At 48.9% G+C, this 19,005-nt stretch overlaps 2 protein-coding genes across 2 annotated transcripts; both read right to left on the reverse strand.

The window, feature by feature from the left end:
* Window positions 1–1,588: 1,588 nt before the first annotated feature.
* On the reverse strand, window positions 1,589–3,342 carry LOC120399568. The gene is made up of 2 exons (XM_039527952.1): window positions 2,448–3,342; window positions 1,589–2,310 (listed from the first exon to the last, which is right to left on the reverse strand). Exons 1-2 carry the CDS (start codon window positions 2,595–2,597, stop codon window positions 1,855–1,857), a joined length of 606 nt encoding a protein of 201 aa, XP_039383886.1. The 5' UTR covers window positions 2,598–3,342; the 3' UTR covers window positions 1,589–1,854.
* A 14-nt stretch (window positions 3,343–3,356) lies between these two features.
* On the reverse strand, window positions 3,357–7,978 carry LOC120399567. The gene is made up of 3 exons (XM_039527951.1): window positions 7,927–7,978; window positions 7,026–7,127; window positions 3,357–5,702 (listed from the first exon to the last, which is right to left on the reverse strand). The coding sequence occupies exon 3, from the start codon at window positions 5,678–5,680 to the stop codon at window positions 3,674–3,676; it is 2,007 nt and encodes a 668-aa protein (XP_039383885.1). The 5' UTR covers window positions 5,681–5,702; window positions 7,026–7,127; window positions 7,927–7,978; the 3' UTR covers window positions 3,357–3,673.
* Window positions 7,979–19,005: the final 11,027 nt, after the last annotated feature.

Below are 19,005 nucleotides of genomic sequence, written 5' to 3' on the forward strand. Positions count from 1 at the left end.
CAAGATGAGTGGTGCCTCTCCCTTTGAGAAATCTAAAACCAAAGGAGCTTTTGAAAAAGGTTATGAATAGACCTGTACTGATGAGATATTCATTGGGCATGCCTAGTCCTGCTCAAAACATGTTTCAACAAGCACAGACATGTATTTTGTGATAATTTTCACAGCCATGTTACCCAATAAAGCACCTCAGGTGAGGGGTTTAAAGACAATTGATGTTTGGTGTTTGTTTGTTTTTTTTTAAAAAAGACCAATTCAGAAAAAAGTACACAGATTATTATTTTTTAATTGAAATAATCGCTCGTGAGGTCCCCTAAATAATCCCCCCGAGGGGGATTCCACTCACCCTCCCTTTTCAAAAATATCACCAAGTCAGTTTCGTGGTACAGGCACCACTCTCGCAACCTCTCTAGGAGGTTGTATAGTTCTAAGTGGGCATAAGCGGTGGTGAAACAGGCTATGAAGACGTTGGTATTGCCAGAGACAGAGTACTGGTCTTTTGCGAGCTTCCAAGACACACACGTGGTTTCATCGTCGATAAACTCACAGGATGAAACCTTGTAATTGGGGGAAAACAGGTACTGAAAGAGTGGAGAAATTGGAGAGGGTCCAGAGAAGAGCAACAAGAATGATTAAAGGTCTTGAGAACATGACCTATGAAGGAAGGCTGAAAGAATTGTGTTTGTTTAGTTTGGAAAAGAGAAGACCGAGAGGGGACATGATAGCAGTTTTCAGGTATCTGAAAGGGTGTCATAAGGAGGAGGGAGAAAACTTGTTCCCCTTCGCCTCTAAGGATAGAACAAGAAGCAATGATCATAAACTGCAGCAAGGGAGGTTTAGACTGGACATTAGGAAAAAGTTCCTAACTGTCAGGGTGGTTAAACACTGGAATAGATTGCCGAGGGAGGTTGTGGAATCTCCATCTCTGGAGATATTTAAGAGTAGGTTAGATAAATGTCTATCAGGGCTGGTCTAGACAGTATTTGGTCCTGCCATGAGGGCAGGGGACTGGACTCGATGACCTCTCGAGGTCCCTTCCAATCCTAGAATCTATGAATCTATAAATCTATAAAATCATAAAAGGAAAAAGATACAGATGAGAGCTAGAATTGGTTAAATGGAATCAATTCCATACAATAATGGCAAAGTTCTTGGTTCAGGCTTAGAACAGTGATAGAATAAACTGCAGGTTTAAATTAAGTCTCTGGAGTCCATCCCCAGCTGGGACGGGTCATCAGTTCTTTGTTCAGAGCTTCAGTTTGGAGTAAAGTCCCTTCAAAGGTAAGAAGCAGGATTGAAGACAAGCTGGAGATGAGGTATCAGCCTTTTATAGTCTTTTCCAGGTGTAAGAACACCTCTTTGTCCTTACTGTGGAAAATTACAAGCCAAATGGGGTCTGGAGTCACATGGGCAAGTTCCTGCATACTTTGCTGACTTAAAAGGTGCATCTGCCTTCTCCCAATGGGTCAATTGTGTAGCTGATGGTCCTTAATGGGCCATCAAGCAGGCTAGGCAGAGCTAACACCAACTCGTCTGGGATGTCACCCAGAAGCATAGCATAAGTTTGAGATACAGACAGGATAGAGCCAATATTCATAACTTCAACTGCAAAATGACACATTGATACAGACAGCATAATCATAACCAGCAACCCATAACCTGGTCTTAGACCCCTTATATGACCCCCTTTACAAAAGATTTGGTGCCACTATAGGACCTTCGTTGCAATCATATTCTATACGGTCCCAGTTCAAGTCAAGAATGCGACACAGGCATCTTCCGGTTTGGTCATTTTCTTTAAAAGACGGACAGGGTCTGCACTAAATTGCACAGCATTTATCAAGGTCACCCCTTTTGCTAAATGTTCTTGGGTAGGCACAGACATTGCGGAGCGTAACCTATGGCAAGAACAGTGTTTAATAAGCTTTCCAAACATAACTCAGCACACAGGCGCCGGGGCTTGAAGTTTAGATCTACTGAAGTCCAAGTCACACAGTCATGGTGCCGTTGGGCTGCCGCATCTATGACACAGCCCTCACAATCTTCAAAAAGCTTTTCCCTAAGGCACTGATTAAGGACAGCATAAACAGCAACGTGTACAATAGTCCGTGTGACTTTTTTACGCTCACGACGTGGCCTTGGCTCAGTTAGTTCCATGCCAAGCCTCCTAAACTCCTCATAGCTGTCATCCTTGGAGTCCTCTTCAACAATTTGTACCGGCATTGAGCAAAAACAAGGAGAGCCCGGTTCATCTTCGCTGCTTGATGCAATGCTGTCCAGGGCCTCTGGGTCCTCTAGAAAGGCATCGTCAAGCTGTGGAGAGATTTTCAGAAAAGAAACAGTGTACGTTCCCACTCCTTGTTTTTAAATATACACAACCCACCCCACCCCCCGGTTCCTAACCCCATTACACCCCATCATCAACAGTCACTTCTTAATCATTCATTTACCTGAGCAATGTCTTTTCCGTTCACCTTGTCCTCCGATGATTCCCCTGAGCTGCGTTCACCTTCCACCTCTAGGGGGGTGGAAAATGAGAGGCCATCACACTCATCGGTGTGCCTCACGAGAGTTTGGGTTTCGGGTTCCAGCGTATCCATCCTTGTGGGAACTGTGGGAACTGTCGCTCATGTAGCGCTTTCTCCACACAAGTCCAAAGGCCCTCGGGGCTAACACAAAGTCCAAAGTACTCACGGGGTGGTGAAGGAGTCCATGCTTCCACGATTTCTAAAGCACGCGTCCTCGGTAAAAGATGGCCTCTTCTGCCCTGGTGCTGGGACTTATGGGGTGATAGTGTTGCGCTCTGACTGGCAGAGGGCGCTGGGAGGAGTTCTTAGAAGGGTCATACGACCCTCATCTGGACAGGTCACCCCGTCCCGGAACACCACCGATTGGTCAAATCTGCTCTCAGGTTGGTCCTATGCGGCCGAAACCCATCGCGATTGGTAGAGTGCAGTGGGAGGAGTTCTTAGAGGGGTCACACGAGCCACATCCGGGTGGGTTACCCCACCCTGGAACACCCCTGATTGGTCAAATCCCCTCTCCGGGTAGGCCTATGAGGGCGAAACCTCTCCTGATTGGTAGAGGGCAGTGGGAGGAGTTCTTAGAGGGGTCACATGACACAATTTGCTTCCGGTCATGTGTCCTCCTTGACCCTGTGGGTGGGACTTCTGGTGATAGGTGGGCGGGGTTTAAGGGGTCAAGGGGCGGGGTTTTAGGAGTCAAAGGGCCGGTTTGTGTTTGATTGATGATAGGGCCCTAATAGTACTACTGGACACACTTTGAGGCCCTTGCCTTCCAAAAGGGTGGCTTTGTAAATTTAGTGTCAGCTCTTCTTGAAGGAAGGATTGAACGCTCAATCTCATCCAAGCTCCCAGGCCCCCCTTCATCTTGGAATCTCGGTTTAAATGTCATACCCCAAGGAGAGACACTTATATATCAGTCTCTTTGTCCCAGGACAACAAGCCATTCTTCTCAGCCACTTTAGCCCATGCTTACCGGGCCCACTGGATGATAGGGAGAGGTTGGAATTTGTGGGCCTTTTCTGGTATTGGGCATGCTGGCAGGGTGAGATTCAGTAGTGTGGAAACCGTACACCCTTGGAGGCCCTTGCCTTCCAAAAGGGTGGCTTTGTAAATTTAGTGTCAGGTGCTCTGGATCGAGGGTCCTTGGACATTCAGGACTTCACTTTGTGTTGCAGCTTGCTGAAGGTTTGCTTCAGGCACATGAACATCTTTTGGAGAACTTTGCTCCTTGAAGGGGATGGTGTCCTAGCTCTGGAGGCCTTTGGTGACTTTGAGGGAGAACCGTCAGAACTCCAACTTGCTTTCTCCCCAGCTTGCGAAAGCCCTGTTGTACTCGTTGCAACGGACACCATCTTTGGTTGCTTGCGGGGAGCCCATTTCCCCATTCCATCCTGCGTCTTGCTCTTGTCTGCTGGAAGGAGCCACAGCACTGGCATCTTATTGTGGTAGGATGATGCTGAGGAGTATCCTGGAGTCCATCGCTGTGGAATTCCATGGGATCTTCCTGGCAAGTCAGCACCTGCAGAGCCAGCTGGTCTCTTTTGTCGATGCTTACCACACTTCTCGCAGCCTCTGATTGGTGGCTGGTCCCTGGAGAGCTTTGAATTCACAGTTCCATTGAACCCATGTGAATGCATGATGTCTCGAACACCATGCAGCTCAGCAGATGTCTCCTTTGGAGTTTTCTCACCCTTCCTCTTTCCTGGATATGCCTTGGGGCACTGCTGGCAAACTGAGACCTGGCCCGCCAAGGGGCGGGAGCTGCTCAACATTTCCGTCAGCTGCTTGATCTGCAGGTCGTGTGCAGCCTGCCCAGCAAGGAGAGAGTCAAGGGTGGATCTTGTTAGCTGCTCAGAGCCTGGTGCCTCTGGGGCAACCTGGTGCCATTGGGTCCTGGGAGGATCTGCCCTGCTCTCACCTGCTTGTGCCCCTGGCTGCAGGCAGGAGCCTTCTCCCAAGAGAACCTTCCTCTCCATGTGCAGCTCCAGCTTCTCTTCAGTCCCTTTGGTGCCGCTCACACTGGTAAGGGGCTTTCTCAACTCGCTCCTATACATTTGGAGTGTCGCTGCGAGTGTCTTCTCTGCTACTGTGGTTCCTGGAGGTGGCGATGTCAGACCCACCCCTGCTGGCAGAGTGCAGCGCTGTGGGTTAGTCTGCTTTCCTGCCGCGCCATCATTCCTGCCCGTCTCCAGGGTGATATCTTCCACTGGCGTTGGAGGACATGTGGAAGAAGAGGAGCTTGTGCTTCGCCTCCCCGTCTGCAGGAAATCGGTCTCCATCTCACTGAACTCCACACGGGCTCCCCTGGCTGGGACGGCGTGAGGCAGCTTTGCCAGGGGCTCTGGGTCCAGGGTGAGCAGCCCCCTCTGCATGACCGGATGCTGATGCCTTATGTGGAGTTCGATGGGGTGGGCAGGCTGTTGTCCCATCGTTGGGAATGCCGCTGTCCTGTGCTTGCCTGGCTCCCCAGGGGGGTGGAGTGGCCCAGGCAGGGCAGTCTCTCTCCGGAGGGGAGCATCTCTGTGCGACTCTCGCACCATCTTAGGAAAGGCCTTCGTTTGGATCTGCCAGCATTTCTGAGCCACGTGATCCTGCAGCTTGACCACCGCTGTGGGCACAAGCCTGGCCAGGATGGCATCAGGGGATGCCATGATCCTGTGGGCCTTTTGGGGCAGGGGTCCCCAGGGGCAGACACATGGCTCCTGGATCTCCTGTGCACGCTGAGGGCTGGTGTTGGATCTGAAGGGCTCCGGGACCTTTGCTGGAAATCCACATTTGGACGGATCTGGGTCTACTTCCAATTGCTGCTTGGTGTCCCCCTCACCCAGCAAAGGCTCCCCCGGGATGGGGGTTTGTGGAGCCCCCAGTCGCCTCTGCAGATGCTTCTGCCGGATGTTGAAGTCTGAGCTATGGACTGACGTCTGGTCCAGACCCATGGTCTGCTCTCCCCGGTCTTGTCTGCTGTGGGCAGGAGACCTGGAGAGAGGCTGGGCTTGGATGGGATGAGTGGATCCTTCCCAGCTCGCGAAGGGCATGATCTCCCCTGTGTGGCAGAGGGGCTCCGACTGAATGATGGCGACTTCTCTCAGGGAAAAAGAGCTGGGACTCCAGAGGGCAGAGGTGGTGGATTCCATAGCGGAATAGGAGAACTGGCTCATCGCGGCTGTCGCCACACTCGGCCTGTGGGAGAGAGCAGACAGGGACAGATGGGACATGGCCCTGCTGAGCAAAGGCAGGGCTTGGGCACAGCCTTCCAACAGTAGTGCAATGGGGCTGTGCCTAGGCATGCCTTGCACACCACAGCCTGACACAAGGACATCAGCTGGGTAACGAAGGACTGAGAGGGGGAGCCGGCACTCATTTTATCTAGAACGATAACCCCTTCGTCACACGCACATGCACAGCACCTAGCACAATGGGGCCTTGGCATGACTGGGGACCTAGTGTTATTTTAATAGAAAGATTAGCTAACAACAATTGCTTTGGGTGAGGAAGACGTGAGCATGTGTGTGTAACCCTCGCCAGAGGAGGTTGTGAAGGCCAAGACTATAAACTATAAAAGGAACTGGATAAATTCATCAATGGCTATTAGCTAGGATGGGCAGGGATGGTGTCCCTAGTCTCAGTTTGTCTGAAGCTGGGAATGGGCGACAAGGGACGGATCATTTGATCATTCCCTCTTCTGGTCATTCCCTCTGCTGCACTGGCATTGGCCCGTTTTGGAAGACAGGATACTGGGCTAGATGAACCTTTGGTCTGACCCAGTCTGCCTGTTCTTATGTTCTTACATTCTAACCCACTGGAAAACTGTCCTCTTCTAATGGCTGATACACTAGAGGCTAACAACCTACTATTGCTCCCAGTTAATGGAGTTTCTCTGGTGGTGGGGGACTGTGCTACGGTCCTGAAAGTCCTGGGTTTGAACCCAGCTGATGACTCATGCTTTGGGTGTATCACAGAGTGCCCCACTCACTGCTTGTCTGGAGCCTACTCTGGGGATTAGCTCTCGAGGTCAATGCCCCTTCCAATTGTCACATGTGGTCACATCATCTCTCTGTCATTCCGGGAACTGCAGTGTCCCCTTCTTCGCTAGGCCACTCAGCGTTTCCCCCTCTTCCAGGGTACAGTCTTGCAATTGCCTGTCACTCCCACAGTGACCCAGACAGTCCTCCTGTTCACTGCCCCGCCGGTCTGGGCCGTGCCCTTGGTGGCTGGTAGGGAAACCTGGGCCCACACTTCACACCGGGCTCCAGGCCAGGGACCCTCAACCCAGCAGTTCTGGGCTTTCCTCTCCCAGCCTGGACTGCTTCCTACTACTCCTGGTTCCCCTCCTTGCTCTGGGTGCACCAGCTCCAAACACTCCCCCCTCCTCCCAGGGAGGGGCTGCCCTTTCCCAGCCGCAGCCCCTGTCTCTTGTCTGGTTTTCCCTGCTCCCTCCTCTCTATTTTCATTATCCCCTCCCACCCAGCCCCCAGTCTGGTGCCCCCCGCTCAGTTGCCTTACGGTATCAGAACTGCATCCAGGTGTCTGCCCACGTACTGTAGCCTCCTCTCAACCAGCCTGAGGCGCTGAGCCAAGGGGAGCTTCTCCAGGGGCACAGGGCAGCTGTGGAACAGAGAGAGCAGTTAGCTGAGTGCAGGCCCTGCCCGCAGGCCCTCTTTTACCCAGAGGTGCGGCAGCGAAAGGCTCCCTGTCCCCTTCTCCACTGAGGCAGCCTCCTCCCCTGCAATACCCGGGCCTTGGATGTTCTGGGTTGGGGTTAGCTGGATTGTTAGGTGATCCCTGTCTAGTGCTGAGGAGGTGAGTGTCTATCCTGCTGGCTGCATGTGTGTCATGTCCCTTCCACAGAAGCTAATCAACATGTAGGATAACAGCCTACTCCAGCTACCCAACTATGCAGCTACTTCTTTAGCTCCAGGATTCAAATCCTCCGTGGAACCTATGCTGGGGGACTGGAGGAGGGGCCATTACCCAAGTGCTCCTGGATCCCCTACTCACCGTACCAGAAAGACCAGCCTTCCTCCTGATCTCTCCACCTCACCTCCCCGGGGTGCATGGGGCTGCTCCCAGAAAACATTTTCTCCCGCTCCTGGCAGGAGAGGATGGTCGAGTCCAGTTGACACAATCTACCCCTCCCCCCCACTGCCCCAGGTTAAAGGAGCCGTATGATGCTGGAAGAAGGGAATGACCCACTGTACAAGGCGTGGGGGTGGATTAGAGATGGCAACTTCTGCAGGGTGGGAATGAATTGCAGGAGTCTAAAGGAGAAGAGTTGCCTGCGTGGTACATTGGTCGGGGCAGGGGAGGGATTACTCGGGCTACTGCCCCTGGGTGGGGATGAATTGCATGACGCTTAAGGAGGAGACTGACCCACTGCAGATTTATGGAGGGGGGCATTGCTTACCACGTCTCTGGGGATGCACCAGCCTCCTCCAACTCTTCCGCACAGCGTCCAAAAGCTGCCAGAAGTGAGACATAAAGGAGACATTGAGCTGCTTGGGCACCCTCTGCCCCAGATTTCAGAGGCAGCCTGTGAATGGAGCCCCAGCCAGTGCCACCGCACGACTCTGGGCACGACTGTGCCTTCGCAGGAAGAGGGGAGGCAGGTGGGGGAATAGACCCTATTTCTCTGCTTTGCATGGGGCCTGAGTCTGCCACCGCAGCTGTGGGGTGAGGGGCTGCTTACCTTTCGCTTTCTTTTTTGTCTTTCTGGGCCTCCTCTTCCTCGGAGAAGCCTGCCACACACAGAGAAAGCAGCAAGGTTAGAAGAGAACTCCTCAATAAACCTGGGCGAACAATGAGCCAGAGGTGATTGCCATGTGGGGCCAGAGGGAAATTTTTCCTTCTGGCAGAGTATTGCACTCTGAGGCATCATGGGTAGGCATTGTGCTTTCCTATGATGCAGCCAATATAGGGCACAAAGCACAACCCATAACAGGGGTCACTGCAACACTCCAGGGGTTGGAGAAACAGGGATTGCCGGTACCAGGAGCCTGCAGAGTTTATAAGCATTGAAGGAGAGAGCCTGCAAAGTTCTCTCTCCTGCAGAGATGATCAAACTCTGCAGGTTTTAGGATTGCAGAGTATGCAACTAACCCCAGATACCATGCACGGAATTCAGACCCTGGGGGAGAAATCCGACATCTGGACAACAGTGTTTCCTAGATACATATTTAGGGAGTGCATGATATTGGGGTTTTCTCTGCAGCCATTTGGGATGGCCATGCTACTCCTGAGTGGTGAAGCCATGAATGGATCATGCAAATCCTCCCAAGCAAGTGCTGATATAACCCCTAGAGCATCCTCAAACGGCAGCTGTTTTACACCAAAACACAACAACAACAGTTTGGCATGAGCTCAGTCCACTTGCCTGAGAGCTGCAAAGTTTCTTGAAGGTAAACTGCACTGCTTGCAGCTTAACTAGCCAGGTATTCCTTTCACAGGCTAGATCTTTCTTGCCTGGACTCGGCCCCTTCCCTCCTCCCGCACAGTTTAGTTCCTTTAGTTCTCCAGATGTTTTCAGCAGTCTTCCTTTTGGGGCAGGGAGGTGGTGGAGAAGAACCTAGATTAACTCACTTCCAAGCCTTCAATAGGATTTGGCTATGACAGGAATCCTTTGTCTCCCAGTTTGACCCCCCCCCCTCCATCCTAGTGGAAAAATACCACCAGTCCAAAATGATGTCCATCTGAGGGAACTGGGATTGTTTAGGCTGCAGAAGAGAAGAATGAGGGGGATTTGATAGCTGCTTTCAACTACCTGAAAGGGGGTTCCCAAGAGGATGGATCTAGACTGTTCTGAGTGGTAGCAGATGACAGAAGAAGGAGTAATGGTCTCAAGTTGCAGTGGGGAAGGTTTAGGTTGGATATTAGGAGCAACTTTTTCACTCGGAGGGTGGTGAAGCACTGGAATGGGTTCCCTAGGGAGTTGGTGGAATCTCCTTCCTTAGAGGTTTTTAAGGTCAGGCTTGACAAAGCCCTGGCTGGGATGATTTAGTTGGGAATTAGTCCTGCTTTGAGCAGGGGCTTGGACTAGATACCTCCTGAGGTCCCTTCCAACCCTGATATTCTATGGATTCTATAATTCTATGAGGTGACATGATCACATGACCCTGCAGTGTCAAAGCAGCATCCCAGGAAGCTTCTCAGGAAGGAGGAAGATTAGCATCTTCCATGTCCTATTGTCCTTCCTAATGGCCCATCCAGGCTGATTGCCTACTATCTGGGGGCATTCCCCTGGTGCAAGCGCTTTTGTAATTGATACAGAGCCCATATTCCTAACTTCAGATACAGAAATGATACATCCATCCAAATAGGATAATCCCATTCAGTAAATCACAACCTTTCCAAGGATATCTCACATGACCCATCTTGCATAAAACATACCGTAGTTATGCCATATTCCTAGAACAATATTTCTATGAAGAATATGGGGCGTAATGTCACAGGGGTGAAGAAGCATGTGGACAAGGGCGATCCGGTGGATAGAGTGTACCTGAACTTTCAGAAAGCCTTTAACAAGATCCCTCATCAAAGGTTCTTAAGCAAAGTAAGTTGTCATGGGATAAGAGGGAAGGTCTTCACATGGACCACTAACTGGTTTAAAGATAGGAAACCAAAGGTAGGAATAAATGGCGAGTTTATGAAGAGAGATAAATAGCAAGGTCCCCCAAGGATCTCTACTGGGACCAGAGTTGTTTGACATCTTCATAAATGATCTAGAAAAGCGGGGAAACAGTGAAGTGGCCAGATTTGCAGATGATACAAAGCTAAAGATCGGTAAATCCAAAGCTGAATAGGCCTTCCTTGTTCCCAGATGTATAACTCTGTGTTGGGATGTGTGAAAATGCATTTTGTTTGAATGGGCCCCATTTGCCAAACAAACTCTCCAGAACTCTCTGTCTGACTGCCCTGTCCTCATCGTTATTTGCCATTCTGCCAATCTTCATGTCATCAGCTCATTTTTATCAGCATCAATTTTGTATTTACTTCCAAGTCATTGAAAAATATTGAATAGCATCAGATCTAGTACTGATCCCTGCAAAGCCCCATTAGAAACACCCACATTTGATGAGCCCTTTGACAATTACTTTTTGAGATCTATCAGTTAGCCGTTAGCCTGTTCTCAATCCCTTTAACCTGTGCTCCATTGATATTGTATAGTGCTAATTTTTAATCCAAATGTCCTGCGGTTCCTGATGCCTAAACAGGGGAATCTCAAGTTGGAGGAGAGAGGTTATTTTACCTCTGTATTTGGCACTGGTGCAACCACTGCTGCAATTCTGTGTCCAGTTCTGGTGTCTAACATTCAGGAAGGATGTAGATAAATTGCAGAGGGTTCAGAGAAGAGCCATAAGAATGATTAAAGGATTAGAAAACATGCCTTATAGTGATAGAGTTTAGGAGCTCAGTCAATGTTGCTTAAATAGGTTAAGGGTGGTTTGAAGAAAAGTCTATAAATACCTACATGGGGAAGAAATATTTACAAATGGGCTTTTCAATCTAGCAGAGAAAGGTCTCACATGGTCCAATGGCTGGAAGTTGAAACTAGACACATTCAGACTAGACAGAAAGCGTCCATTTTTAACAGTGAGAGGAATTAACCATTGGAACAAGTTACCAAGGTCATGGTGGACTGATTCTCCATCACTGGCAATTTTTTAAATCAAGATTGGACATTTTAATTCAAGGTATGCACTAGGCATGATTGTGGGGAAGTTCTTTGGCTTGTGCTAGACAGGAGGGTCAGACTAGAAGATCACAATGGGCCCATCTTGCCTTGGAATCTGTGAAAAACAGCACCTTCCAAAAGTCTAAGTTTGTCACATCTATGTTTGACATGGCCCATTTTCCATGAAACATTGTTAACCTGCTTTGAATATATTCCCGTCCTTTAATTCTTTATTGATTGAATCCCATATCAGTTTGTCCATTATTTCAGGCTAAGTGGCCTATAAGAAGCTGGGTCAACCTCCTGAACCTTTTTGAATATTGACAAAACATTAGCACACTTCCAGCTTCTGGAATTCCCTCAGGAATCCTACATTGGTTAAAAAATTAATGTCCGTGGGCCAATAACCTCCTGAGCCAGCTCTTTGAGGACTCTTGGGTGGAGATGATCCGAGCCTGCTGATTGAAAACTACTTCTGTTTGGTTCCTGCATTCAGCTGGCATCAATCCAGCCTTTCCATCTCTCAAGGAGTCTCACTTACCTCAGATTTGGCAAGCCGGATCACAGCATAATACACGAGAAAGAGCAGCAGGATCCTTAGGCAGGAGGCAGAGTTGAGAAAGAGGAGGAGTGATCTCATTTTGCCGGGCTCAGGCACTAAGAATCACAGATACACTCAAAGCAGCACCAAGTACCCAGGCTACACCTGAGGGCAGGTTGCTGCTCTGGCATCAGGCAGGCGCTGATGTCGTCTCTAGGTCACAATGAGGCTGCTCTCCTGTAATCTCCCTCTAGCCTGTGAGGTGTCAATGCTGTACAAAGATCAGGAGATAGGATGGGGCAATCGCCCAAGGGGGCTGAGCTGCTGAGCTCAGAATAAGGCAGGAGAGAGGGCATCAGGTTTCCCAGGAAAACCCTGGGTCTTTTCCGAGCTCTATGACTCTCAAGCCCCTAGGCAAGGGACATTTTTTCCCTACTTGTGGGAACTCCTAAAACCCCTGTGACTGAGGCAGAATCTCCCAGCCTGAAGTGAGAAACAGCCCTGAAGTGATTATCTAGTGCTACGAGGGCACAAAAACGTTCACGGTATCGGCAGCCCAAGCATTCCAAACCCTTGAGCTGGGCCCCAACTAAATAATGAGATCTTCAAAAAACATTCATCTGGGGAACTCTTCATTTGCCTTCTGGTGTCTGTGCCTCTAGGGTGCACTCAATTCACGTTCTCCAGCTTCTCTTTGCATCCACGAGGGATTAAAATTGGCTAACAAATAAAATAAAATAAAGAGCAGAGATTCTCAAATAAATCACTTGAATGCAGCAGTGGGCGCTTTAAGAAAAGCACCCTATATCATAAGATAATAAAGAGCCCTACCTCTTATTAACATCTTCAATCAGTAGCTCTCAAAGCACTTTACAAAAGAGGTCTGTAGCATTAGCCCCCTTTTCGAGATGGGAAACTGAGGCACAGAGCAGAGCAGACTGGATACTGGGCTAGATGGACCATGGGTCTGACCCAGTGTGGCCGTTCTTATGTTACAGCTGTTCAGTCTCCTTGATACCTGTGATGTCATAATCCTGCTCAGTTCTCCAGTCTTCCATGGAGTCTGGATGGAAAGACAGGGTAGATGTCACCTAGTGAGCTGGGCCTGTGAGAGTAACCTGTGTTCAGGCAGAGAGGGGCTCCTGGGAGAGCAGAGTCAGGGCTCCGTTAAAGAGCCGGCGACAAGGGCCTGGCCTGAGTGTAACCCACCAAACTTTGATTACATCCGTACCCGTAATAATTCCATTGTATTGCAGGGACAGTGAGCAGGTTCAGTCTGTTCCGACAGCGGAACTCCCACCTGTGGAGAACACCACAAATCTGCAAATTGGGACAGGTGCGGATGCCAGTACCCAGAGTTGCTCCGATTTGGAGGAAAGACACCACAGTGTAGTAAAGCTGCTCAGACTAAACAAAAAAATTATTCTGTTGAGAAGACGACAATCTGTGGGTTAACTAAGACGCCTCATAAATCGAAACATGCTCTTATCATTACAGCAATACAGCACATGGGGTCAAAGAAAAATAACAGTATCTAACATACAGATTTCTTCAGTACAGAAAGGTACACGGGTCACTAATCCTACGCATTGAAAGCATGCGCTGCTCATTTGGCATTTATGTCCTCACGCCCTCCTGAGCTGACCAAGCAGCAAGCACCCTGTTCTTTGAATAGGCTGGGATCCTTCTCCTGGCAGTTATCTGCTTGCTGCAGGTAGCCAAAGCAGGCCTGCGAACATCAGCCCTCAGGGGAGAGATCTTCAGTGCCCTTCCCATACGGCTGTCTCTCTCTGGGGCTGGCTGAACTGGCGGAACAGGTTGGCACCCCCTTTTTTTAAAATTTGGGAGTGGAATTGGCCCTCCACCCTTGGAGATGCCCTACTGAGCATGTGTGACCCAAAGCAGCCCTCTAGTCACACCCTACATGCGATGGTAATAATCTTTGTACAAAATATGCCTTGTGAGGTCCTCAGGCTGTGCTCTAGTAACCCCCCTGCATTGTAAGCCTGGGTTTAACATTGCTGGGCCTGGTCTCACGGCCAACATGTAACTCCAACAGACCACAGTCGTCAGCAGGATTGAACATGGAATCTGTGAAGCTCAGTATAGGTGCCTCTACTTCATGAGCTAAAAGCCACGTGGCTCTTAGCTAAGGCTGTAGCAGACTCATCAATGTCTAGCTAGGCTGGGCGCCACTAGAGCGGGACACAGACTCATAGTTTTTAAGGTCAGAAGGGACCATTATGATCATCTAGTCTGACATCCTGCCCAACGCAGGCCACAGAATCTCACCCACCCATTCCTGTAACAAACCCCTGACCTATGTCTGAGCTGCTGAAGTCCTCAACTTATGGATTAAAGACTTCAAGGTGCAGAGAATTCTCCAGCAAGTGACCCGTGTCCCATGCTGCAGAGGAAGGCAAAAAACCTCCAGGGTCTCTGCCAATCTGCCCTGGAGGAAAATTCCTTCCCGATGCCAAATATGGCGATCAGCTAAACCCTGAGCATGTGGGCAAGATTCACCAGCCAGACACCCAGGAAAGAATTCTCTGTAGTAACTCAGATCCCACCCCATCTAACATCCCATCACAGGCCATTGGGCATATTTATCGCTAATAGTCAAAGATCAATTAATTGCCAAAATTAGGCTAGCCCATGATACCATGGCAGGTTCGTCCTTTAGCTCAAAATAGTTACTAAACTGCTCAAGATAGTTAAGACCAAAGCAGACTGTGAAGAACTTCCAAAAGATCTCACAAAACTAAGTGATTGGGCAACAAAATTGCAAATGACATTTAATGTGGATAAATGTAAAGTAATGCACATTAGAAAAAATAACCCCAACTACACATACAATAGGATGGGGGCTAATTTAGCTACAACGAATCAGGAAAGAGATCTTGGAGTCATCGTGGATAGTACTCTGAAGACATCCGCGCAGTGTGCAGCAGCAATCCAAAAAAGCAAACAAGATGTTAGGAATCATTAAAAGGGGGATAGAGAATAAGACTGAGAATATAGTATTGCCCTTTTATAAATCGATGGTACGCCCACATCTCGAATACTGCGTACAGATGTGGTCTCCTCATCTCCAAAAAGATATACTGGCACTAGAAAGGTTCAGAGAAGGGAAACTAAAATGATTAGGGTTTTGGAACGGGTCCCATATGAAGAGAGATTAAAGGGGCTAGGACTTTTCAGTTTGGAAAAGAGGAGACTAAGGGGGGATATCATAGAGGTCTATAAAATGATGAGTGATGTGGAGAAGGTAGATAAGGAAAAGTTATTTACTTATTCCCATAATACAAGAACTAGGGACCACCAAATGAAATTAATGGGCAGAGAGTTTAAAACAAATAAAAGCAAGTTCTTCTTCACACAGCGCACAGTCAGCTTGTGGAACTCCTTGCCTGAGGAGGTTGTGAAGGCTAGGACTATAATAAGGTTTAAAAAAGAACTGGATAAATTCATGGAGGTTAAGTCCATTAATGGCTATTAGCCAGGATGGGGTAAGGAATGGTGTCCCTAGCCTCTGTTTGTCAGAGGATGGAGATGGATGGCAGGAGAGAGATCACTTGATCATTGCCTGTTAGGTTCACTCCCTCTGGGGCACCAGGCATTGGCCACTGTTGGCAGTCAGGATACTGGGCTGGATGGACCTTTGGTCTGACCCAGTATGGCCAATCTTATGTTCTTATCTTTAGGTGACACAGGCCCGTGACTGCAGAGCGGAAGCACCAGACTTCACGTCCCTGCCACCATAGGGACAGAGGGTGTCTGATTCATGGAGTAAGCATGCCATATAGCACATGGATTCATCGCATGGGATTACATTGCAAGACTACTCAAAAACTAAATCTCTTTACTGAGTGGAGCTCCAAGCAGGAGCAATCACACCAGGCAGCAGCAGATGCCTGTAGGTTTCCAGGTGGCACTGAAGACGCTGCATAACACCTGGAGCTCTAAAGACCGCATTGCATGGTCCCTCCACTTGAACCTCTCCTCCCCCCATAATCCCCGGCCATGGGGCTGTGCTATGGAGGCCTTGGACAGGCCATCCACATGAGGGTGAATGTCACCTGTCCCTCATGTCAGTGCTCGAGAGCCATTTCCCTGGTGGTTTCACACAGAATGACATCCGGGCAGGTCTCTCTTCGGCTGTAATTACTGGCATTAGTCACCGGAGTGCAGGGGTTATTGGGGTGACTTGTTTCCCCACCCCTTCCTGGGTAACAGACTCCCACACAGCAGTACTCCAGTGGCCTTATGCCAGGGCTTTGGCCTGACTCCGGCCTCAGGGGTCCTTCCAACCCTTCTATCAGGCGGCTTTCCAGCCTTGGTGGCTGGCAGGAAAGCCAGGCTGCCCCTGTATTCTGGGTTCCAATCCAGGGATGCTGAAGCAAGCAGTTCAGCTCTACTCCCTCTCTAGGTCAATTCCTCCCTCAGCCAGTCTCAGTCTAGGCCATCCCCAGGCTCACCCCTCCACAGACTCTTCCCCCATCCCAGACTCTGCAGAGTTCTCTCCAGCTCCTGTACCGAGCCACCTCCCCCAGCCCTACCTCTTATTAACATCTTCAATCAGTAGCTCTCAAAGCACTTTAAAAGGAGGTCTGTTCATTCCCTCTGAAACACCTGGCATTGGCCATTGTCGGAAGACCGGATACTGGGCTAGATGGACCTTTGGTCTGACCCAGTGTGGCCGTTCTTATGTTACAGCTGCTCAGTCTCCTTGATACCTGTGATGTCATAATCCCGCTCAGTTCTCCAGTCTTCCATGCAGTCTGGATGGAAAGACAGGGTAGATGTCACCTAGTGAGCTGGGCCTGTAAGAGCAACCTGTGTTCAGGCAGAGAGGGGCTCCTGGGAGAGCAGAGTCAGGGCTCCGTTAAAGAGCCGGAGACAAGGGCCCGGCCTGAGTGTAACCCACCAAACTTTGATTACACCCGTACCCGTAATAATTCCATTGTATTGCAGGGACAGTGAGCAGGTTCAGTCTGTTCCGACAGCGGAACTCCCACCTGTGGAGAACACCACAAATCTGCAAATTGGGACAGGTGCGGATGCCAGTACCCTGAGTTGCTCCGATTTGGAGGAAAGACACCACAGTGTAGTAAAGCTGCTCAGACTAAACAAAAAAATTCTTCTGTTGATAAGACGATAATCTGTGGGTTAACTAAGTCGCCTCATAAATCAAGACATGCTCTTATCATTACAGCAATACAGCACATACCGGTCAAAGAAAAATAACAGAATCTAACATACAGATTTCTTCAGTGCTGAAAGGCACATGGGCCACTAATCCTACGCATTGAAAGCATGCGCTGCTCATTTGGCATTTATGTCCTCACGCCCTCCTGAGCTGACCAAGCAGCAAGCACCCTGTTCTCTGAATAGGCTGGGATCCTTCTCCTGGCAGTTATCTGCTTGCTGCAGGTAGCCAAAGCAGGCCTGCGAACATCAGCCCTCAGGGCAGAGATCTTCAGCGCCCTTCCGATACGGCTGTCTCTCTCTGGGGCTGGCTGACCTGGCGGAACACGTTGGCACATGGGAGTGGAATTGGCCCTCCACCCTTGGAGATGCCCTTCTGAGCATGTGTGACCCAAAGCAGCCCTCTAGTCACACCCTACATGCGATGGTAATAATCTTTGTACAAAATATGCCTTGTGAGGTACCCAATGGTTTCCCCAGGAATTGAAATTAGGGGAGGTGTTCGAATTTACAGGGCGGGGGTGTCAGGACCGATGAGATATATAAAAGAGATATAAATAAAGTAAATATTTTGTTAGGATGATGCAAATTTAACCTAAGGATAATGCAAGTGACACCAAAACATATAACACATCTAGATTTCTAAAAACATATACATTTTTTTTAAAAAATGTATTTAATTTAAATAGACTTTTGAAAAGTAAGCCATCATGGGAGAAGAGGGAAGTCCTCTCAAGGATCAGGAACTGGTTAAAAGATGGAAAACAAAGGATAGGAATAAATTGTCGGTTTTCAGAATGTAGAGAGAGAAATAGTGGTATCCCTGAGGGGTCGGTACTGGGACCATTACTGCTCAACATACTCATAAATGATCTGGAAAAATGGGTAAACAGTTGAGGTGGCAAAATTTGCAGATGATACAAAACTATTCAAGGTAGTTAAGTCCCAGGCAGACTGGGAAGCATTACAAAGGGATCTCACAAAACTGGGTGACTGGGCAACAAAAGTGGCAGATGAAATTCAATGTTGATCAATGCAAAATGATGCACATTGGAAAACAATCTCAACTATACATACAAAATGGTGGTGTCTAAATTAGCTGTTAACACTCAAGAAAGAGATCTTGGAGTCATTGTGGATAGTCCTCTGAAAACATCCACTCAATGTGCAGTGGCAGTCAATGATTCCTAACATTCTGTTTGCTTTTTTAAAAAGAACAGGAGTACTCGTGGCACCTTTGAGACTAACAAACCATGCTCTGAGTGTCCCTAGCCTGTTTGACAGAAGCTGGGAATGGGGAACAAGGGATGGATCACTTGATGATTCCCTGTTCTGTTCATTCCCTCTGACGCACCTGGTCTTCACCACTGTCGGAAGACAGGAGACTGGGCTATATGGACCATTGGTCTGACCCAGTATGACCATTCTTATGTAAAAATTAATTATAATAATACAAATGTTTAGTACAGAAACTCCCCAACATAATGACCTCTCAAGATAGCAACAATGTGAGATAACAACCTTGGCAAATACTGCATTTTTTAAATCTTGGCCTACTAGGAAACATATTTATATAAGTTTCCATTCCCAGTCACAAATCTTGGATTCTGGAGCAAAGTCACTAAAATATAGTCCAACAAACAAATGTTTATTTAACGTGCCCCTTATTTAAGGCGTCGGAGGTGCTTTCACGTGAGTCCACCTCCCAGGTGGGGGGCAAGAAGGCACCTTGCTCGTTCCTCCAGCTGCTCACTGTTCGCTCTGGCCATGGCTCTTCATTCACTCCATCACTCTGTTGCCAATGGCCCTGCGCAGTCACCTTCTGCTGCCACCTGCCACTGTGACCTCTGCGAGTTGGTCTCTTGAGGTTCCACCCGCTCTCAGTGATTTCAGCTGAACTCTCCGTGGGGGAACCTCGCTGCTAGTGCAGTCTGGGCTGTCTTTTACACAAAAACACTGTCCCCACAGGAACACTGTCCCCACAGCAGGACTAAGCATGTAGACCTCATTATCAGTGATTTCAGCTGCAGTGGTCACTTAAGAGAACAAAAGACTATCTATGGAGC

The sequence above is a fragment of the Mauremys reevesii genome, linkage group 2, assembly GCF_016161935.1.
Source record: "Mauremys reevesii isolate NIE-2019 linkage group 2, ASM1616193v1, whole genome shotgun sequence".
NCBI classification, from domain to species: domain Eukaryota; kingdom Metazoa; phylum Chordata; order Testudines; family Geoemydidae; genus Mauremys; species Mauremys reevesii.

Excerpts from the sequence above, each read along its gene's own strand:
- LOC120399568 (XM_039527952.1), bottom strand. The coding sequence starts at position 2,597 with ATGGATACGCTGGAACCCGAAACCCAAACTCTCGTGAGGCACACCGAT. Across the intron at positions 2,311-2,447 it reads ACGGAAAAGACATTGCTCAG|CTTGACGATGCCTTTCTAGA; the intron begins GTAAATGAATGA and ends ATCTCTCCACAG.
- LOC120399567 (XM_039527951.1), bottom strand. The coding sequence starts at position 5,680 with ATGAGCCAGTTCTCCTATTCCGCTATGGAATCCACCACCTCTGCCCTC.